General features: G+C 38.8%; 1 protein-coding gene across 1 annotated transcript in view; it reads right to left on the bottom strand.

Moving 5' to 3' along the window:
• Positions 1 to 15124: 15124 nt before the first annotated feature.
• Positions 15125 to 23944, bottom strand: part of mdfic (MyoD family inhibitor domain containing) — a gene marked incomplete in the record, with an annotated part of 25816 nt that continues 16996 nt past the window's right edge. The window contains 2 exon segments of the mRNA XM_014016955.1: positions 15125 to 15960; positions 20989 to 21375. Of these exon segments, the coding sequence (XP_013872409.1) occupies positions 15710 to 15960; positions 20989 to 21375 (638 nt within the window).

Here is a 23944-nt window from a genome sequence, read left to right as displayed (position 1 = left end):
AAATGAGGGTCTTTTGGGAGAATAARTGGGACAACAGCTCGTTCTCACTTGCAATGTAGGATTCCGTGTAGGAACGGGGTTTAAAAGAATGCTGGTATTGTTTTACAATTCTATGCGCTGTCTATTAGGATAGTTTATCAAAAGCTACATTTWACTGCACGGTCATTACATTTGTGCAGAAATCATAACTGGTAGGCAAGTTGACATTAAAACATATCCTAATGCAATGTTGTGCAAGAAAAATAGGCTACTACATCATCTTTTGCTTACAGTTCCAATGTTATCTACATAAAAATGTCTAAAATGCAGCCAGATTAGGAGGTCAATGTCAATGTCAAATTTATTTCTAGAGCACTTTCAAAAACAGCAACCAGCTGCACCAAAATGCTGTACAATAATCATAAAACAACTGATAAAAACATACTGAAGTAAAAACAATGAATTAAATAGACAAGACACATAGAATCGAATTTAAATCCTTATTGGAATGCCAGAGAGTAAAAAAATTGTTTTCAGAAGAGATTTGAAGTGTTACAGATTATGGACAGATGTAACATTGAATGGTAAGTTGTTCCACAAATTAGGAGCAGTGACAACAAATGCCCGGTTTCCTCTGCTTTTCAGTCTGGTTCTGGGAACATGTAGAAGCAGTTTAGTGTTCGACCGAAGAGATCTAGAAGAAGAATAGTCATGTTGAAGATCCTTAAGATAGGCTGGGGCCAAGCCATTTATAGCTTTAAAAACCAATAAAAGAATTTTGAAATCAATGCAATAAGAAACTGGCAGCCAATGCACAGAAGCCAGTACTGGAGTTATATGGTCATGTTTTTTGGTTCCAGTTAGGAGTCAAGCTGCAGCATTCTGAACCATTTGGAGACGTTGTAAAGAAGATTGGTCCAAGATTTTGTATAAAGAGTTACAGTAATCTAAGCGTGTAGTAATGAATGCATGAATAAGTTTCTCAAAATCTTTGAAACAAAAACTTGATTTTACCTTTGCTAGAAGGCGCAGATGAAAAAAGCTTGATTTCACAACAGTGCTCATTTGCTTATCCAAATTCAAACAACTGTCAAAAATGACACCAAGATTCTTAACAGAGAAGACTGATAAAAAAAGGGGCTAGAGAACCAAGAATTTGGTCAGGTTTAGTAATAAGGTTCTTTTGCCCAAAAAGTATGACTTGAGATTTATTTTGATTCAGGTGAAGAAAATTTTGGTTCATCCATGAACTAACTTCAGTTAAACAATCTGTTAGAGTGTAGGGAATCATTTTTATCATGTATTTTCTTTATGGGCATGTATATTTGGACATCCCTGCAAAACAGTGAAAAGAAACATTATATTTCTTAAAAAAATGTGTCCAAGAGGCAGCAAGTATAATAAAAACAAAATAGGGCCAAAGATTGAACCCTGAGGAACTCCGTAATTTAGGGGTGCTGCCACTGAAGAACAATGGTCAATGTGAACTGAGAAACTTCTGCCTTTCAAATATGACGAAAACCAATCTAAAACTGTGCCCTTAAGACGAACACTGTGTTGCAAGGAGGTAAATCTGGTGTGGTAGTAGCTAAGAGTTATTTATTGTAAGAGCATTGGTTGTTGGTTGCTCTAAAAACTGCCAAAGTTTTGTTTTTCTGAGCTGCCAAAGATCCGTGAGCACTAAACAGGAGAACCAAATCTCTCTTGAGAAATATCTTTCACCACTCTCTCATCTTTCCTGTTGTGCAGGAACAAAGTTTTCCTATCTGGGAATGATTCTTCACCCATTGTTGTTCTTTCTTCGGGTCCTACGTTACCAGGATACGCGAGTCTGCCACATMGTGTCACTTGTTTCTCTTGGCTACCAGCCAGGTTTCATTGTGTTGCACAGTTTGGAACATTCATAATGATGTCCTTCTTCGACATTACGTTACGACGACTCTCTGTCACCTCATGAAAGGCTTCTTTTCCCCCCTTTTCTTTCTCTTGGTCTGGATATAAAGCCTGCTTCTGTGCTTCAAACAAAATGCCGCCTCACCTGCTCGTCTCCGACTCCTTCCATGAATTCCCACAAAGCCCATAGGCCATGTCGACCATATGGCGCTACATAGTCTGATAGATTGTACTACATCGCATACGTTCATGACGATGACTTGTTCAGGAACTAATTAGTACTCTTCTTAGAAATTCAATTTAATCTAATATTCAGTTAATTGAGCTGTTATATTCAGAATGTTTTAAAGTGTTTATTACTATTGTTTTAGAACAGCTCCTCTATTAGAGTTATATTGTGTGTGTTTTTAAGCACATTATCAATGTTTGTAAAGTGAACTATTTTAATTTAGACTGATCTTGCTCTTGTGAATATTTTTTCTAACACCTTCTCTTTTTTGTAATAAGGAATTTGCTAATTGTGTTCTTATACAAAAGTTAATTCGAGCCTCTTTTTCTTTTGTGTTTTTATCGRATAAAGTTGTTTGTTGGCACAGAGCTTCGAATCGAAATGCTGCTGCGCTTGTTAAGTTTATTATTTACCTGCTTTGGTACTAAATTAGCTGTTTAATTGGGTATCATTTCAACACACAGTAAGGAGGGCGTATCTAAGCAACTGTTTGACATACACACACTATACACTGTACACATCCTACCTTGTGTTTTTGATTGACTTTTCAGCATGTTGCACAATTAAATGGTTTGAAATTGTGACAAAGCAATGCATAATTATACACTAAAGCTTTTATTAATTTAGTTTGGTCATTGCTGATTAATACCAAGCATGGGAAAACATTCAGCAGTCAGCAATTTCTATTTAATGCCAGTGGGAGTTTCTTTAGTAAGTAAACAATCAATGAAAACCGCAAATCTGGATCCCTCATACAGATTGTTAAACATTTACAATTTTATGTCCTGATGCATCTCAGTAATCCAGGTAGAAAAAAATAAAAAAAAAATAAGTAGGTCCTCTGGATGGGTTCTTCTTTAGTGAAACGTTTCGTCTCTCGTCCAAGAGACTTCTTCAGTCTGATGAGYTTCAGGTGAACTCAGCCTTATAAGCACTGCCTCCACATGGTGGACAAACAGGTTAGTCACAGCGGTCACTCTTTCAGGGATGACGATGTTCTCATCCTTGATAGAGATTTACAATTTTAACTACAAAAACAGATCCAGATCCAAAACACAGCTGGTTAGACTGACTTGGATTTTAGTGATCTCAGCTCAGGTACGGGTAGATGTTTTATACTTGCACTCACCTGTCACATACAGCGACTTCCTTCTTTTCAGACTATCATGAACAAGGTTCATGCTTTGAAACAAAGGGCCCACTAACAAAGCTTCCCATTGAGAATTGACTGTGGATTTCATTGCTATTTACATACAGATGCACTGGCAGGAATTTGCATAATGTTTTTTTTTAGGTGCTCAGGGGAGCAGCATTGTAACATATTGRTGCCTAATGAACTCTGAAAAAAATTGATTTTCCACAGAGTAAATTAAGAAATGCATTATAGCTGTTAAAGCAATCTTGGGGGAAATCGTAGCCTTCCTCTGCTAAACTACGCTTGATAAGTAATAAATTACATGTTACACTTATTTGCTTTAATTCATGCTAATTTCGTCCAATTAATGTATCACTGTAGTTGTGAGGGTACCAACTGGAGATTCAATTATTTATTGCATTTTGGCGGATGTAAGAGCTCGTGTTTTATTGTTGGCATTTGATGTGTGTCAGAATACAGTAAATATAGTTTTGTCTTTGTTGTTTTTTTATTTTTTGGTAACATAATTCCTGGTTTCCTATGAACTCTCTGGTCTCACAATCACAAATCTGCAATGTCATAACAGCAGACAAAACAAATAAATACATTTTTTGTTAATTATTGAAATGAAAGTATATTTATTTTTAGTGGGGMTAGATTTTAAATCAAATTAAAAATGTATTTTGTTTAAATGTTAGCAAGTGTGAACAAGTTACGGATGATAATTATGTGTTGCATTAGCATGTTAGCATGCTATGTTATGTAAGTGCCATGCTGGGTTGAGAATATTTGAGAATAAACACTGAAATTTAAAAAATGCATTCAGCTAAACCAAGTATTAATCTTATCTAAGTTACAAAATGAAATTCAGTGTTTTTTGGGACTTTCTGACAAAGCATACRTTGTGAAGCTGTGGACTCTCCAACTCTCATATACAGACCAGTTTTAGCTGCCTTCCTCCTTTTCCTTCCCTCTTCTCCCCTTTGCTAGCAGGCAGGGTGACTCATTGTTTACAAGCCTTTTCACTCTGCTGTCCTATCATCCTGCACTGACGCCACTTTTCCATTTAATCATAACCCTTGCATGTGGCGACATGACACCAGGCCTGGCCTTGCACCTCCTCTCCTTGAACTGGTCCCTGCTTTTGTCCACTTGGTAATCAGACTGTAGCTGGCTCCAGTTCTTACAACTAATCTCTGTCTTTCTTATTTAGGAATTGACGTGTTTAAAAGATCTAGATACAAACGTCACTTGGGTGGTATAAGGCATGATAAGAAATAAAAAGATAACATTTTTTTGTAAATTTATGGGAGGAAATGATTTAAACAGACTAAAAATAGAGATACAGTACTTGTTGCACTTGGTTCAAAATCAAATGGCAAATAAATTAGGTATGAATGCTCATTCTTACATCGAAAAGTCAGACCGCAGCTGAATGTTCCTCAGTGAACACTTGGCAGAACTGCTGGAAAAATCAACTGCTAAGTTTGCCTTTGTTTCACCAGGCTGCTGAAGCAATCAGGCCCTTATATCCCACTACAAAAGAAGCATTCTTTCCGCAAAAATGCAACGCAAAGGGCAGCTATAAGGAAGATGTGCGATCACAAGCATAAGGAGATCTGAAAAAATAAAATAATAATAATCCTTCCTCTTCTTTTTAAAGGCTGTTTAGTTCTGTACTCACTTAATATCCAACTCCATCAAACCAATATTAAAAAGCTTAGCTGGTGATGCTTTTTCAAGTAAATTAGAGAAAACAAAATCTCCCAGATTAGTCAATTAAGTGGCAAATTAGTCCAAGACTTAATTAAAAGATAGCAGGGCATTCAGTCTTTAAGGACACATAGAGGCAATGGGCCTGTTTAAACAACAGATTGAACAAATGGCACTTATTAAAAAGTTGACGGCGAGTCACTTGACACTTTGCATATCCTTTGCACCTTGAGCTACACAAACAGAATGTCAGCTCCCTGGGTTCCTGCTATGCAAATCTGCAAGACGAGGCAAAGAGACAAGATGCAATTGTCACAAAGCATCCTTGCCCACAACGCCAAGATGTCCTCCTGCAATTAGTTTACCAACGAGGAGACTAATAGGTCTGTGCACTACTTATAAATCATGTTTTTATTTTATAATAAGGAAGTTAAAGTCCTAAGAAGTGACTCAAWCAACAGCTACGATGCATCTTGCTCATGAACACAAAGTGCTTCATGAGGTTGGACTCCAAAGACAATTAATCCCCACAAATACACACCTTATCTCAGATAATGTGGGTGTGTGTGCATGCATCATGTCAACTCCTCTTTGAAAAGCATTCTTAATTAAACCTTTTGTTCTGTCGAAAAGACAAAAAAAAAGCAGAGCGAGGCAAGCAAAAGGCAGTTGTGTTAGAGCGCCAAGAATGAAGGTACACTAAAACATCACAGTTCACTGCTCGTGTTGCCATTTCAGCGTCACTTTCTATCCGGAACAATGCGACAGCTGACAGCTCACACCCAAGAATTATCACGCTAAACTGAATTATTTCTGCCACATGTTAATTTATTAACAACCTGTGCATGCTCTAATGTAGACGGCATTTGCATATACATTTTTAACCTGCGAGCTCCGTCGTCTCGAGAATGTTTCAAACTGCCTTTTGTTGCACTAGGTTTGAGTTTTGAAGGATGGGGTGGAACAGAGATGAAGCCACAAATCTCACATACATCTGCAAGGCACGGATTCTTTAAGGGCAGATATCTGCACTTCATCACCTGGCAGCATATGAGTTGTGGCACCTTCGACATAAAGCCTCCTCTTCCTCCCGGCTTGTTCAGCGAGAGCTATAAGAGGGAGCTATAACGTCTGCTTTTAGACAGCTTCAAAACTGCAGCTTGGTTTATTTAGGTGGTTTTTCTGAACTGTTCATCTATAAAAGGTAGCAGATATACAGTATTTATTATCACCGGTGGACTCTTGGGTTCAGTCAATAAATGGAATGTGTTACTACAACTCTTCCCAGACCTGACATGGTAGATTTTAAAAGTGTACTCCCATCTGTAAATCTGTACTGTGCAGTATATTTTCATGTCACACCAACTATACATACAGAGATATAAATACACACCAATTAAATCAAACAGGAGTGAATGAATCAGTGTCAAGTACAAAAACACCTGCATGCATTACATCTTTACTATTTCTCTAAAATGTGTGTGTGTATCCATACTTTTGACTCAAGTTTTGACAGAACCTTGTTCCAAGAATCAAGCAGACACAAGCTGCGTTTCCATTGCAATTGTGCGCAAAACTTTGTCGATATTCTGTTAATGTTGAACAAAACACAGTTTCACAACTGTGGTGTTTCCATTAAGTAAGAAATGCTATTAAAGTGACACGTGAATACGTTCGTTCTCGCGATAAGTCATTACAAACATGGCGGCAATAGATGTAAACACATAGCATATTACTACCGCGACACTAGCGCTCATCATCAGAGGAGACGTTGGCGTCTTTTATCGAGTATACAGTTATACTTGGGAGCGGCTACGTATGCTGTGTTTTTGGGAAATTGTAGTCGGTGAGTTTACTACTTTCTTTTACTACTTCTGTGATTTTACTACTACTTCTACTTCCTGTTCTCTTCTTCGTCGTCGTCTTCTTCGTCATTAGAAACAGTCGGTTGTTGATCGAAAAAAGTGTTTCCATTGCAGTTTTGCGAAAAACACCAATTTCGATACGGCCGAAAAACCACCTCATCCTAGCGCAAAAACATTTTGTCGAAAAACAATTTTTTTGGAAATTGACGTATTTCCATTGAGCAAATTTATTTTCAAAATTGTAATTTGCGTATTTTCATGATCAATGGAAACACAGCTACTGTCTCTGGAAAGGAATGTTTTTCAGCTGAAGTTTTTCAGCTTTTTTGAAAACAAGATATTTGAGGGAAGGAAGAAAGTGCATAAAGTAAGGGACACGGTTCTTTGTGCACAGAGATACATTAGACACGTGTTCCATGATCATGCAAGTGTAGACTCTTAGTAATCCACTGCATGTAAATCCAAACAAGTTCAACTGAAGTCAAATGAAGAAGTTTTTGTTTCAGATTTTGGAATTTAAGGCAAAAGAAYGTAATCGCAAAGGCAATAAACTTTCCTGGGAGGTTTGTGTTTCTTTCAACTAGATAATTACAAACTTCACTCAGGAAGAGCTGCAACAGGTCATCAACACAGAAAGTGTGGTTCAGTTTTTTCTTTGTAGTCCAAATCTGTCTTCTAGAGAAATGATGGCCACTTCATGAAGAGAATCAAAGAAATTACAGTTTAATTGGCAAGGACTGGGTTTTATCATGTAACATTGTTTATTGTGCCGTCCTTGATCAAATAAAAATGAAAGAATGAGTTGTATATGCAAAGCAATGAAGTGATTAGAATAAATATTTTGTTTTTAAACTTATCTGCTAAATGTTTAAGACAAAACCTGTCACCTTATTTTCAAGTAAATCTTTAGACGTCTGTTTATATAAGGTTTGAGTTGTTTTATTGTTAAAAAACACCTCACAGATGTTATCAGTGCACACCTAAAAACTCTCCCCGCACATCGTATTCCCTGCGGCATGTGAACACAACCTTCTGCCAGCGCGGAGTTACCCTTCTTTTAATCTGCGCGGCGTGCCACATATCATCACAAACAACCTGTCACCGTCGCTGTTTGCTGCTGCGCGGCGAGTAAACAAAGATGCAACAGGAGATGTGTTTATTTGTAGCAGATGAAACAATTAGAGGAACGTGACAGGCACAGAAAGAGGAAAAAAATCGAGGCAAAACATCTGGGGTTTTATTGCTCCTGTGGTGGTTGTTGTCAGTGAGCGGGAGCCTTGCTGAGACAAGCCTAAAAACAAAGTCACAGTTTTGAAATGTGCTTTTTAGGCAGGATTTTAAAGGTCTGACAAACAAGTCATGCAGTTTATTTGTAAAAGATGGTTAAAAAGCTAAATAAAAGCTCAGCAAGGATGTTTATTTGATCTTTTTTTCCCWCTCACGGTTTTTACATTGCACTTATTTTGTGTGCATGTATGAGGCTTCGCCTGTCAGTCCTGTTAAATCACTGGGAAAAAAATGTGCAGAGCAGAAAGGTAAGTCTTAAATATTTCTCAGAATATTTGGACTTTTAAAACCATGTTTTGATTCTGCATAGAAAAGCTGGTGTTCTAAACACATTCTGCACTTCTCAAACCAAAATAATGCAAGAAAGTAATATTTTTAAGTGTCTCTGCCATTCTGTTCATATTCAATGGTTTCATCTGGAAAAATCTACAAAATATAGCAAAAGGAAGTGGACTTAATCGCAGGCACGCTGCCTAAACCACACCAGAGAACATGCCCACCTGCCAAGCTGCCAATCACACAACTTCCAAATGACTGGAGGCCAGCAGAGTCTCCRTTCATTTAGGTGATGCTAAGAACAAACAATCAAAAGTGTTGCTTGGGAGACTCGCATCAGCAAATGACATGTAACAATGGTGACATCTAATTTATAGCTCAAGGAGGGCGTACAAGCAAATAAACAGGCTCGCCTGATCCGCCCGTCCCTTTCAATTTGCCTCGGCYACGGTCCGTTGCCTTTCACATGCAGAGGCGAAAGGAAAATAGAAAAAAGTTGATAGTAAACACTTTGAGCTGATGTCTTATTTACAGGTCCGAGACGCCAACTTTGGTTCGTTTCRCCACTAATGCATCTATAAAACTGAAAATAACCTGAGGCACACAAACACACCACAATAAGGCACAAATACAAAAGCTTCCACCTGTACGTACGGTTTAAAACGTAATAATGTACTGGGGGATGTGCGATTGATCTCTGCTTTTCTTCTCTTCCCTGACTCGCAGGCAAGGCGTCAAAGGTGCCTTCTTTTCAGAAACTTTGAACCTAACCGTGCCCCCATACAGGGGGTTTGTGAGCTCCAGTCTCGTGATCTCACTAACTGCCACATGTTATCGTCGCATCGCGGCGGTGACGCCTCCAGGTAACAAGGAGATTAGAAGCAGTCGGAGGCCCATCTACAATACGGCAGCTAAGCTTTAGCAAAAGGGGGTCTTTAAATATTTAAGGTATGAGCAGGATCACACGTTGCATCTCTGGCAAGAGACGGGAACAAAGAATACAAATCTTTCCCTTGGAAATCATTTACATTTCATTGCCGAAGCTCTGTTCTGAGACTGATGTAATTTGGGAGTGTTGAATTTAAGTTGCCGGTTGCAAAAGCGTTTATAAACTTTACATGACGTGTAGCAAATTCCGCTTTTACCTGAACTTTGTTTTCATCAAGCTGGTGCATCAAAGAGTATTTTCATACTCTTTTCCTGTTAGTAACCATACAAAAAGATAAGCAAACAACACGTGGTGTAAGACAGCCGGCTTCTTCTTTGGCCTCTTGTCAAAGCCAATTACAGTTCTCAGGTAATGACCCTATTTGCATTGTAAACCAGGCCCATGTGCAGGAGGGCTAATGGGGCCACTACCTGAGGTGATTAATTGAAAGTGACATTAGCTGAACTCGCCTCTCCCCTTTTTTTCCCTCCGTGCACATCCCTCTGAAGAATCATCTCATCATATTTTAATGTCGCTGCAACTCTAAACAGCGAGGTCAAGTCTTTTCAAACTTTAACGCTTGTGTAGAGACGAAGAAAAAATGCAAAGCTGTACACAAACTAAGCATTAATCGTGCAAAATCCTTTTTAAACATTATGTATTGGAAATTTTAGGAAAAAAATCKTCATAAAGTTCTTTCTGCTCAGAATCATATGCAGCAATGCACATCTCTTTCTCATGGGCTCAGTGAGCAGAAAACTGCACACAGATGCTGACATTTATTGTAAGATTACTTTTAATGAGTCAAAACAATTTTTAAAAGAATTAAAATGAATAACCACAATTATATCAGCTGGGTAATGACGGCTATTATGGATCCTGTGGGTTGAAGAGATGGGAGAGAGAATGTGAAGTCACATTTTCACATTTCTTTTACAAAAACAAATTGCTGTTCCACCAAAAAGCAGAATACAAAAAGGGAAACAGATGGTAAAGCATTACCATCTTTTGTTCTGTTTAATAAGTCATATTACACATTATCTGATCAGCTTACAACTCCTATTTCAATAGTTTATATTAAAATAAAATGAACTGAAGAATATTTATACATTCGTTTTTAAATAACCCATAAAGTTAATTGAAATAAGTAGAAACTGATGAAAGAGATTGCTTTTGAATTTTGGTTTACGAGCATTATTTTAAACATACTGATAAAACGAACGTTGACACAAAGCATGGCGCCTGTCCACACGTCCGACTCTTTGTGGAGAAAGTCCTTCAGCTAGTTTGAAGTGTGCCATCCCCAAACTGCGTAGTTTATCTCCTCCCACAGGATTTTGATCAAGGCTTAGAAGGCCACTTTAAAATAGTCCAATATTTGGTTCTTAGCTGATCTTAGCTGATTAACCTGTTGGAAAACCCATCACCTGCAATTGAGCTTTCTGAAACTGGGCAGCACATTTTGTACCATAAAGCCTTGATAGTCTTGAGATTCTCTTGCTCTCTGCACAAATTAAAGACATTGTGCTAGATAAACTCTTTAGTTTTCTGTGGTTCATGTTGAGTATGGTACACACCATGATAAACAACACTGTAGCTACGTTTCAACCTTTAAATAGGCAGATTGACTGATGACAATTAATACAACACCGATAATACTAATTACAGGACACACTTAGTTTACCATGTCACTATAGACCTGGTGTTTGGTTTTCTTTTCATTAAAGGGTACAAAAAATTGTCCACATCTGTATTTACCCCCCCCCCCCCCACCATATCTAAAAGACTTTCATTATTTTAAATATTGCTCCCAATCTGAGCAGAAAAAGGGATGAATAGATGGACGTGGCTAAACAGAGGAGCAGGCCATAGCCACGCTTTAATTTATTTAAAAACTATAAAAGAAATGACCTTGTGATCAGAGAAGACTTTCTTCCCAGACAGAAAACAGAAACAATGAAGCGGCCCTAATTGTGACATTACAATCCAGCACACAGCGAGCGATCAGAGGGGGATTGATTAGACGAGTAGAAACATGGAAGACTTTGTGAAAAGGTCATTGCGCACTCCACCTGAATTTTTTCTTCTAAATTTGTACAAATAGAACAAAGTAAAAAAGAAAAAAAAAGTACAACTCCTGCATGATTACAGACTTTAAAGACAGCAGTATTTTTTTTTCCAAATGCATTAGTGAAATAAGACGGCAATTTTCTGAGGTCAGGGTGAATCCAGGCGACAAAAGATGAGGCAAAATAAGGAGGAGATTCTTTTCTCAACTTCTCCAGCAAGAGGGCTGCCATGGAGGTTAATTGAGGGGTTTAATGGGAGGTAATGTTGGCTAAAGGTCAGACGTCTGTCCCACCCAGCAGGAGGTTCTTGCTCCTTGAGGACCTCACTGAATGTTGTTGGCTACGTACCCATGTCGACGCTGTCCTCATGTTTGAACTCTTACAGAGATGACAGGAAGGTGGGACATCATAATGTGAGACCACAACACTTTCAAATATACACAATTCATTTAAATTTATTTGAATGTCACAAAACTCAAAAAGGATGATCAAAAACACTATGGCATGGTTGCAAAATGGCACAAACAGTAGTCCTACTTTATTATGTTCATCTGGTAGATTTCAAACTAAAAAAAAAAACATTCCCAGACACAAAACCTGTAGTTGTTTGTGCCAAAGCTATGGTTGAAATGTGTATAAACAAAATGAGATTGCTCTAATAGACCATTTCAAGTAAGAGTGGAGCCCAACTCATCTGAGTCATAGCTGAACTGGGAAAACACAAGAGGTTGAAATGAAAACACCACTGGAATTGTGAAAATTCAACAAGCTCAAAAAGCAGATTTATAACGTAGAAGTTTATGAAACATCCCATCTATGATCCTAAAAGGAAAGTCTAATACAAAATCAGTTTAGAGCAAATGCATCCAGTTGAAATKGTTCAATTCTTTTCCATAGAAAAGCGTTAAATTTTAAGCTACGAAATGGTCTATTAAGCATGCAATACAATTTAAAAAGTAGGGATGCACGATATATCGGTATTGATATCGGTATCGGCCGATATTGGTCATTTTTTAGAATATCGGTATCGGCCCCATCTGTAAAACTGGGCCAATATTAATGTCTGATATTGATTTCCCAGTTTTTATCTTTGTGTTTCTGTTTTGGGAGGGGAGATGGTTGGTTGAGCAGCATCTGTTTGATCATGATAGTGATATTGATGCTGTACAGCCATGAATAACTGAAGTAGAGCCAGGTCAGAGGTCTGGTTGTTTATTTACAGTATCCAAAAAAGACCCAAGTGTTTGTGCGTATGTGTATAATATAATTTGTATGTTTGTGTAATATAGGTAAATATCGGTTATCGGCCATAACAGCAATAATTATATCAGATATCGATATCAGCTGAAATTTTTTATATCGGTGCATCCCTAAAAAAACCTTTGTTATCAAAAAAGGAACATTATGGTAAAGGTTTATTTTGCTAAATAACCTAAATGCCTAATGTACTTTGAAAAAGGAATGCAGTAGACACACTGACAGTTAGCCATCACTAAGAAAACAGCAGCACTCATGGTAAAACATGGTAGGGGAAGGGTTATGGTTTGGACCTGCCTTCTTGCCTCTCAGCCTGCAGACTTTGTTGTGACTGTGGTATTATTCATAAAGTCTWAAGACGGAGTTGAAGTTAAGACTCCCAACAGGATAATGATCCTTTATGTATTGAAATGGGTTGCTAGTTCTAGAAAATTAAAATGAAATGTTCAGTACATAATACATGGCAAAAGAAAAAAAACAGCAGCAAAAAAAATAATTTTTTGCAACATTTATTTCAAAAAAGATTGTTTCCTTTGAGATTCTATATATTGTGCAAAACTAATAAACTGAGCTTTGAATTCAAGGTAAGCAGTTATGCATAAGATAAAATGACTAAAAGAGAACAAAAACAAAGTAAAAGTAGACATTTGCTATATTTCTTCTGCAACATAAAATCTTCACATTTTCTACAATCATGACACTCTGGAACTCTTGAACACACTTGTGGTTTTTGCTAATCATAAATATGAAAATGAGGTTTACTTTATGCAGATTATCTACTGAAGAGGTGTCTATTCAACGTCCTTATAACATTGTGCTATTAAGACGAGCTGTGCATGACAGCACATTATCTTTGATGGAATTAGAAAGGAACTTTTATTTTTTTGGTTACCATTTAGTAAGCAGTGCTAATGGGGGCCAGCGTTAAGTATCATCACTTAAACAACATCAAAGCGGATCTCCAAGACAAGAAAATGACTCTGCTGGTGACTCACCATATACTCAGCCTGAGATGCACAGAATTAAGGAACAGAAAATACAAAGACAGCTGCTGTTTCCCTGCATAAGTTGCTACTAACTGTCACCATTTTTTCAGGTATGTATCACAAAGAAAATTTATGATAGTATCTCAAAGGGCTGTGGATGCTGATAGACAGTCTTTGCAAGAGAGTCTCCAGAATGTTCCACTACTGTTACCTTGGTTGTCAGTTTCCTTGCTTAATCGCAAATTTCAAGTCTTGACACTTGACTTCTGAACATGGAGTGAAAGAGCTGTATTTTGAAACTTGCATGTTTCTTCTGACAGAAACATGTCCAGGTTTAAAACTTACTCAGATGATTTCAAAAATAATAATAATAAAGACATTAAAAAACTGGTCCAAATCTGCCTTTTTCATTTCTAAACTGGACTTCAGTGGAATAAAGCCTAACAATGAGAGCAGCTGCTAAGGTAAAAGCAGGCTGAGGTTGGTGTGAGGTGGGTAAACATGTCCACATTCTAGAGGACAATTTCACAAACTGTGGATACAAAAATGTGGTGATTTTCAAAAAATGGCAGCCCTAAAGCTCACTGGTCACAAACACTCAAACTGATTTTTTTTCTGTCAATGTTGAGTCTCTAACAGTGGCAACCCAGTGAGAATTAATCCAGCTGATGAAACAAATCAGTTCATAGGCAATGTAAAACAACAACTACGATTGCAAAATATAAGCTGCACAGATGTTTTAATACAAAAATGTWTCCAGTTTTACAATAAAAATCAACTTCTATTCCAGTAAAATAAAGTCTAAAGATGCTAGCAAACCAGAGGATGTGAGATGAGATTCTTTAGAGATTTTAAAAAAAATTAGCACTAAAATCTTACAAACCTCTATAAGCTTWTCACTAATTTTGTGCATTTCTATTGTGCATTATTAAATAAAGACTTCATAATACTAAAAAACCCTCATCAGTTTTTATAGGTAAATATCTAATATGTGACCCATCACATCGGAACGAGGATTAAGTCCAAAAGTGGAATGTGCAGAAATAAGCATATATAGGGTTTTGATTTAAACGTGTGCAAAAATTGCATTTTGTCAAAATATAATGAATTAATGCCTTATCAATGTATTATTTGAATCAACTGTCTGAAATATAATCCTTAAAAAAATTCTTGAAGCATTTTTAGCAGTAGCAACAAAAAACCTGATTTTGAGGAAAAACCGCCTTAAAAGTTTGAAATCTTCCGTGAGATAGCAAAGTTTTTCTTTCTTTCCAACTGGGAAATCTTAATATACAAATAATATTTGATGTTTCCTGTGAAATTACTCAATAAATTTACATAAAGTTAGGATTCAGACCAAACAGTAATGTATTACCGTAACCATCAAAACAAATTAGGTCATATCTCTGGATAATCATCAAAATGTAGCTTTTAAAGCCAGGAATCTGAAAATGTAGTTAGGTCATTTTGACCAAATTTGACTTAATCCTCATTTTGAAATGATGGGTCACATATTTTAGAAGTTTATTCGACACCCTGAATTTAAAAAAATAATTCACCAGTTTAAATTGTCCTGGAATGCTACAGTAGATGTCTAAAAGGAAGTTTTTTGGCAAAACTACAACATGGAATAATGGTCGTATTAGCCATCACAAACTACTTACAGTGTTGTACAGTACTGAGAATGCAACCTTAGTTTTAAAGCATCAAAAAGAAAATTATATATAAACTGGAATGTTTGTTCAAAATGAATATAAGAAGCAAAATGAGATGCATTTAAACAGCAATCTTGACGTTAAAAACAACGAAAAGGCAGTCTGTTATGATACTTTTTCTTCTATACACATAGGATTTAACTGACGTGGATAAATCTGGATTAGATTCTAGTCTGCGCTGAGCTGGTTTTGGTAGAGAAGCCCAGTGTCAAAACATCTCTAAGCATGCTGCAAATTCACATCACAACTATCACTCACAGACACACAMACACACACACACACGCTTCTGTCCATCTGATGATTTCAAAGTGACAAAAGCAGAAGTTCCCTTCAATTATTTCCCCAAATTCAGGGTTCATTTTGTTCGTCAAAGAATCCTATGTGGGGAAGCAGATTCCGCAGCATTCCATACAGATTTCCAGGCAATCCGAGGACTCGCAGCAGGCGTCCATGATGCCGCAGTCCATGTCGCAGGGACAGTTGCAGTCGTCGCCCAGGTCGTCGGCGCAGCAGCAGCAGCAGCACGCCTCCGACGTGCAGGCGCCGCACGAGGCCTGCGCCACCACCATGTTGCAAAGAGTCAGGAACTCACAGAAAAGGCAGGCCAGGATGCAGTGAACGCAGCAGTCTGGGTCCAAGTCAAACCAGTCAGGGAGCCAGGTTGTTGGAGTGCGACGGAACAAAATAAAACAGAAAGCTAAGAAAACACTTTATTTGTAAAGGAATCTTAAAATTATCTAAAAAAAGGGAAAATTCAGTGCAGGGTGAGCGAGACAGACGCATGCTGAAGAAAAAAAACATATCTGTGGCTGAAGCTTGTCAGCAAACTGAGGCGAGTCGAAGAAAATAAGAAAATGTTAAAAAGTGAATTCCTCTCCTGCTGTTTTGATTAACAGGCTGTTAAATAATTGTGGCATTATCATGCAAAACTGCAAGGTTGATAAAACAAAGATGATTACCCGAGTCCAAAAGCCTCACCCTGACAAATAGGTGAATTAATGCCGGTGATGCTCACACCTCCGATTAACATTTAACCTCCTCACAGACCCTTTGTGCTGCTGGTTTGAGATTTCCACTTGTTTCTTCGCTGCGACTCAGAATTCTCCTTTGAGTTACAAATGTACCCATTAGGCATCATAAATCTGATTCTATGTTTTAAAACTGATTACATGTTGAATAAAAACAGTGTTGGTTTGAATGAGAAACAAAATAGAACCAATATAAGGTTTAGCAGAAAGCCTTTAGTCACAAGATGTAAGTATTGTTAGAGTTGTTTAAGGATGAAATAAAGGAAATTCTTTATAATGAAGGTTTTTGTTGTGATTTTCGCAATAAGAAAGATTTTTTGAGGAGATAGAAAAGCCTGGATTGTGTGGAAATCTTTGCCCCACACCTTTCARGGGTTCTCAAGCCATTTGGGTCTGGGGAAAAGAAAAAAAAAAATTCCAGGGACCCCCTCCTGTTTTAAAAGATAATTTATTATCATTTCAACCCCTAAATGCCATGGGAATATATATTTTTATTAAGTTTATTATGTTTGTTTTATTAGTTCATTGTTTTCCATGCATTTTTAAAAATAAAAACCAAATTAACATTTTAGTAAAAATGTTTGAGGACCCCAAAGATACCTCTCGCGGACCCCTAGGGGTCCAGGGACCCCATTTTGAGAACCTCTGGGCTATAGCATCATCTCACAGTATTTAAAAAAAATGTGACTGCTACAATAATTTCTGCTGTTTGAAGTTGCTCCAAACAGAAAAACAGAAGAGTTAAAATGAGAGAATCCAAACCTGAACTTCAGCACAATAAAATCAGAAAAAAAACTAAGAAATAAATGGATTTAATAGGACATGTGAACGAGTTTCCCCACTTAAAAACTTCTGCTGTATTCAGCTCACTGACCGTTCCTCAGTGCACGAACTCGCCACACACACCTCACAGCTGCTGTCTGAGGTTTTTGATCCGAGTCCGGAGCTGCTTTGGCGCGTTAAAAAGACATGATGTGGATAGATGCAGAAAAATAGCATTRCAAACAGGGGCTCATTTGCATAACTTTCATCAGCCCATCTCCAGCTATCAGAAGGAGCCTGTTACTGATTGGGTTAGAAGGAAAGCAAAAAGGTGGAGAGTGTGGAGGACTGAATGTGAAGGCGAGCAGAGGCCCTCTGAACGCTCATGTTTGATTAATCAAAGTAGAGGGGAGGTTTTTTTTTTTCCTTCTTTTTTCCCCTAATTTTTGCAGTGCTGACGGCTGCAGAGCTGACCAGAAGCACCGGCTGATACAAACAAGATAGCGAAGGGGAATATGAAACGAGCAAGCGTGTGTGAAGTTTGAATGCATCTTATTATCCTTATCTGAGGCCAGGCAGTGATGGAAGATGCATGAGAATATATCCCACACTGTTGAACATCAAGAGTGGATATGCAAACTGCTGCAACAATGCCACAGTCTACAATTTACTGCCATCCACTGTAGAGCGCTGCCTCGAAAAATCCAGTGAGAGTGGACACAGCTGCACGCACACAACCTGAAAGTTCAGCCTAACAAACTCTGAAGGACCCAGAGGGTATAACCATGCCAGCTTTGAGAGCGTAACAGCAGAATGCGAATGTGATACAAACACATAGGCAATAAGCAGTGGCCAGCCATCTCAGCTATTCACTTGGATGTATAATTCAGAACCAGCGATTAGTCTGGTTCTTACAGAAGCCAGCACGGAGACGGGGAAAGAGGGGGGGTGGCTGGGGTCGTATATTGTACACAAGAGAGCTGGGCGCAAGGCACATCTCCATGAAAACACAGCGAGACAGACAGAAAGGCAGAGTGAAACCAAGCAAAGGACAGACGGAGCAGCGAAGACTGACAACGCTCCTGTTTAATGTCAACGAGCAGAGATGAAGCCCAGAGTTTGCCGGGGCCAAAAGCTGCGTCCGGCGCCTCTGAGGAAATACTACGAGACATCTGGAAAGCCAACATCAAAAAAGAGGGAGGGGAGAGCCTTGACACAAAACAAGCTGGAAGGGCCTCAGAGCAGCAAGCTGTGCAAAACATTCAAACTCACAAAGAAAAGAGGGAGCGGGCAAAATAGCTGGACTGATCAGACAAAGCCTTGGTGGCCACTGGAGAGCACACGTGGGTAAAGAGAGCAGAGGATGTGGGATGGATTGTGAAGGTCCACCACATGCAACTTAAAAGCAGCTCTGTTTATAATGCATGACCGAGGGAAAAGCCAAACGCTGGAGGAGTGGAGCTCATAAAACATGGCTAGGAAAACAACCAAAGGCAAGGGTTTAGGACTGCGCTCAAAGCTAAGAAAAGAATAAATCTTTAAATGAGGCTAAAGCAGCTTGGAAACCTAAACTGATTACGCACAAATAAAAACACAAACTAGCTGGCAAGAGCAGAGACAGCCCACCCTGATGCACAAAAGCAGCGTGGTAAATTACCCCTTCAGTATTATCGCACATTGGCTTCGGTGCCAGCAGCGCGTGCCAAGAAAGACAGAAAGCAAGTTATTCCCCAGGAGCTAGCATCTACTAGCTCACGCCTTTTATATCCCGTGTTCAGAGGGCTGTTTAGGAGGCTAATTTCACAGGCAAACAGATTATGTTAATCCATGTAAACATTCAAACACAACAGCTTGGCTGTTTTCCAGGGGGAAATAAATAGCTGAGAACGAGCATATTGATTCTGAAAGCTCGCACGTCTTCAAATAAGCAACACAAAAACAGCTATTATGAGACTTGTTGAGCTGCTGCAGTTGTATTTTTCCGCACYAATTACAAACATGACAAATCTGGAATATCTCTCTCGCGGGTGCTTTCGAGCTTTACCCACAAAGTGTTGAGATGTGTGAGAGCTATTTGGTTTTGTTTGTGTGGATACGGCTTGATGCATACTTATGTGCAATCACATAAAGACCTGATTCGTCACCATTTTCCCCTCATTTAAATTCTCCCCCAGTCGTCATAATCAGATCAAAAATGTACTAAATTACATCTTATCTTTTTACGCTAACACAGAGTTAAGTAATTAGATAAAACAACAGAAGACAGGGCTTTGAAAATAAGTTGAAAAAAATAAAAATCACTAATCTTTAAAGAAATACGACTAAACTCTTGCTATTGTGTGGGAACAATAAGCAAACATGATCTATAAACACACACGCACATGCAAAAAGCAGAGAAGCTGGAGGAAGAAGGTGACGGGGCCCTGTTAATGAGGGCCAAGGTGTTGCTGACGGGATGTAGGGAGAGCCAAAAAGAGCCCAGAGAGGTGTGAGGGGCYGTGAGGGGCCTGGCGAGGGTTGGCCACGACTTATAATAGGCACCCCGTGCTCTCAGGCCTCGTTAGACGGTCGCACCTATCTCCCCAACGGAAAAGGAGCGGCCAGCCGCCTTCATTACCGGACTCACCTCGGCCTTGCACCTGACAAAGTGACGGCTTCCCTGCATGGCAAACAGGCCCTCTGACTTATTGTTAAGGAAAATAAAAGCCACAGGAGAGAGATAAGATGTCATTTGCTTGACGGGAGTGATAAATACGGGAGGTCATGCACCGTCATCATTAAAAGGTGAGAGATGGTAAGAATTTATTATCAATATCATATGGAGGGTTTATTTCATGAGCATCTCAAGAATAACCCCATTTGGTTTGATGCTGTTCTCATTTCACTGAACTACAGTCTACTATAACGTGTTTTTACCKCTTACCTTCTGTTAAACAAAATGTCTATTTTTTTTTTACATTTAAAAAATGGGCTATTTTTATATAATTCTGAATTTCTTGGATTTTATTTTTAATTATTTGGTTAACGGTTTAATGTCTTTCACTGAGAATGAATGTACAAAGAAGTATATACATGTAAAAAAACTCCAAGTGTTGGAAGTTTTTGATCACATTTGTGACCCATCACATCGAAACGAGGATTAAGTCCAAAAGTGGTACATGGAAAAATAGGCAAATATAGCGTTTCGACTAAAATGTTAACAAAAATTGCATTTTGTAAAAATATAATGAATAAAAGTCTTATCAATGTATCGTTTGAATGAACTGTCTGAAATATAATTATAAAACAAAATTTTGAAGCACTTTTTTGAGCAGTAGCAACAAAAAAACCTGATTTTGAGGAAAAACGTCTTAAATTTAAAGATTTTCCCTGTGAGCTAGCAACGTTTTGTTCCTTTTTAGCTGGGAAATCTCAATATTCAAATATAGCTTGAGGTTTCCTCTTTATAAAGACATCAAAAATTCCTCATTAAAATDACATMAAATTAGGATTCAGACCAAATATTTATGTATTATTGTAACCAACAAGACAAATTAAGTCAAATATATGGATTTAATTATGATAATGATCCAGGTATCAAAATGTAGCTTTTAAAGCCAAGAATCTTAAAATGTAATTAGGTCATTTTGACCAAATTTGACTTAATCCTCTTCGATATGATGGGTCACATTTTTCTTTAGCAGTTCCTGATTAAATTTTTAACTGACCCTGACACGGGTAAAAAAAATAATGATCATTAGAAGCTGAAATGATGTAAAAAAAAAAGGAGCATGCCAGCAATAAGAAGTTAGATAAGTTAGTATGAGTGTGAGCAGAGTTTCCCTCCATAAATTGCTTTCATTCTTTCCTAATGTGGAGATACTCACCCTCTGGTAAGGGAGGTTTCTGTGAGCCTGTGGAGCTGCCTTTGCTACGTCTGCTACCATCACTGTTGACTGACAAGCTGGACCTTAATTTTCTCTGCACCCTGTGCGACACGGGCGTGGACGGCTGCCTCCTGGGCTGCTCTGTCATCGGCGCGGTCGCCGCTGCACTTGTTCCAGGCCCCGAGCCGCTCGCAGTCCTCGTACCCACGTTGGCGCCGCAGGTGCACGTCCGCGTGGGCTCCGGGCCGCCGAAGCCGGGGCTGATTCCATTGCCGTTACTCATTGTGGGTGCGCCCGTGCTGCCGTGGTGAAAGCCATTTGGGTCCTTGGCAACGTCTCCGTCGACCACTTCAGAGGAGTTCTGGTTGGACTCGGACTGCGGTAGCGCTGTTGGGGAAAAAAATAAGACAAAGGATATCATTTTCACTTCTCTTTAATAAAAGGTTTTGTGTGCATATCACATTTTATTTAAGGATTGGTAGAGGATGAATTTCCTCTGTAGATTTACATCCTGAATCTTCTTGGATCAAACACTGAGAAGAGTTGGAGAACTACACACGAAAAAATCCCAGCTTATCTGAGTGTGGACAAAATATCACCAAAGAACCAGAGAAGGCAAAAGAACAATCTAACTCCTGTCACCTTGCACTTCAAGTTTTTCAATTGTTCAGCTCTTTCAATGATGAGAAGCCAAATCATTCTCCACGAATCATGACAGCATTTTCTAAAAAGATCATATGAATCGTGCAGCTAACTTATCAACCCAGAATGTCAAAGAGAAGCACGGGGACAAGCAGCTCCGTATATTTCAGCATCTGTAGTCAAACAGACATTTGTGGGAACAGTTCCTCTGTGACTTGAGACGGTCTGAGTGTGACAAAGAAAAGGAAAGGCAGCCTGTGATAGTGTACAAATTTATAAAATGGCTGCTGTCTGCAACAGTAATGATCTTTTTCCTCCTCTGAAAGCTCCGAGATGGCCCCAACCAGACTTTGAGTGTATGTGTGACAGCCACAGAAAGTCAGGAGACAGCAACCTGTCTGATAAGGAAAAGAGAGAAAGGATGTGATTGAGTAAAGGAGGTGGCATTTTACTCGGAGGAACACCTGCACATTCAGCTCTACTGGGAGTTCCTACTGCGTTACCTCTCTCTCCAAATCAGAGCCGCTACATGTGCACACGCTGCCAGATTTTGTGAATAATTCATCTCTTTTGAAGTTTGACTGAGTGAACCCTACTTAGTCACTTTTGTCCTTTTTCTAAATCAATTTCACAAATTTAATTCAGCTATATTTCACTGTATACTGAAAGCTTTGTAGACTTTTGAGTTTCCAAAAAAAAACTTTTTTTTTAAATAAAATAAGAAAATCCAAACATGGAACTTAGAATGATGCTGGTAATTTCTTTCCATCTTTATTTGCTTTCTGTCAGCTCACCAACAAGTGCAATTACAGTTAACAAGAGAGCCGAGTGTGGGAATGGGGCCTTGCAGTTTTTAACAACACATCACCCTGGGAGAGGCCGGACGTGAATGTGGATGTAAAACAAAGCAATTAAATACACACTCTGGGTTTTGCCTTCTCCTCATTCGGGCTTCTGCATACTGCTTCAGTAAACAAATACAGACTTTAGGGATCAGGATTCCATGCAATTTGAATTAGACAACTGGGTAGCGCACGATGGAATTCATTATGCAGTGATTTAAGGCCAGGTTGATGGATTTTCTTCTCCAAAAGACTAAAGCTGTGCAGCCTGCCCATGACAATGTAGGGAGACTAAAGCTTACTAATAAGGAGACTCACAAGAGGTTACATCTGTTACTGTTTTTCACCACTTTTTATTTTTATTTATTACCAATGTGTAATTTCTGGCTTTGTTTTAGTGCACAATGACAGCAGTAACAAAATCGGGGTCTAGGTTGGAAAGCTGTGGCATTAACAGGCTTTAATGTTGTTGATTTCACTGAAAATCCAAGCAGCAAATGAATCTTAGTGTTTGACATGTCTTTTTCCCACAGCCATAGTTTGGTTTAAATAAAAGGGTGTCTGGTTTGGAGATGGTGTGGTGCTGTTGTCTTTGACTTGTACAGCTGGGATGAAAGTCAGCTCCTCTAAATCTGGGGGTCGTGAGTCTGAAATGGATAAAGATGGGAATGTTGCCTCCAGGTTGGGGTGAGAGTAAAGTATCTTTGTTTCCCTCTTACAGGCAATGACTGGAGTCGGACAGAGTGAGAGGTAGACCAACAGGTTAGGGTTTTGTCTGCAGTAATGAGGGTACTGATCTGGTCTCTACTGGCGTAGAAGCAAAGTTATGTTAACTGAACATTTCAGCCCTCACCTATGATCATGAGATAAAATCATGCCCAAAAAGAATAAAGATAAGGAACATGAAGTATGTGATGATTTAACTTCAAAAGAATGGCTGAGCTCAGATTTACAGATATGGTGAGGAGCTCCTTCATTCTGGATTGGAGTCGTTGCTCCTTTGCAACAAAACGAGTCAACTGAATTGGTTTAGGGCTCCAACTGAGATGCGTCGTGGATGTCTCCCTTTGGAGGTTTTGTAGGCATGTCGCAGTGGAAGAAAACTCAAAGAATGAGCTAAAAAAACTGATTGTACAGTTCACTTCTTGTTGTCATTATTATATTGTTCCCTTCTCATGTTATTATCCTTAGTTTAGTCTCTTTTTTTAATCTAATCAACATTGTTTGTGTCCTTTCAATGATGATTCATTTTTTATATAGTTATCTCTTGGCATTCAAAAATGGACGACAAAGTAAGAATTTCATTTCATCGTTGCTGCTGGCCCCGGGGGCTGTGCGTGTGGTCGCTGGGGGGACTCTCCCAGTTCTCCCCTATGGTCTGATCTGTGGGGGGGTCTTCCCGTGCAGGTGCCCCTTGGGGCTCTGCGCTCGGGATCCCTCTCGGGCCCTTGGGCTCTGGTCTTCCCTATGTC

Source organism: Austrofundulus limnaeus, unplaced genomic scaffold, assembly GCF_001266775.1.
Source record: "Austrofundulus limnaeus strain Quisiro unplaced genomic scaffold, Austrofundulus_limnaeus-1.0 Scaffold158, whole genome shotgun sequence".
Classification (NCBI taxonomy): domain Eukaryota; kingdom Metazoa; phylum Chordata; class Actinopteri; order Cyprinodontiformes; family Rivulidae; genus Austrofundulus; species Austrofundulus limnaeus.
This window is presented reverse-complemented; position numbering and strand designations above follow the sequence as displayed.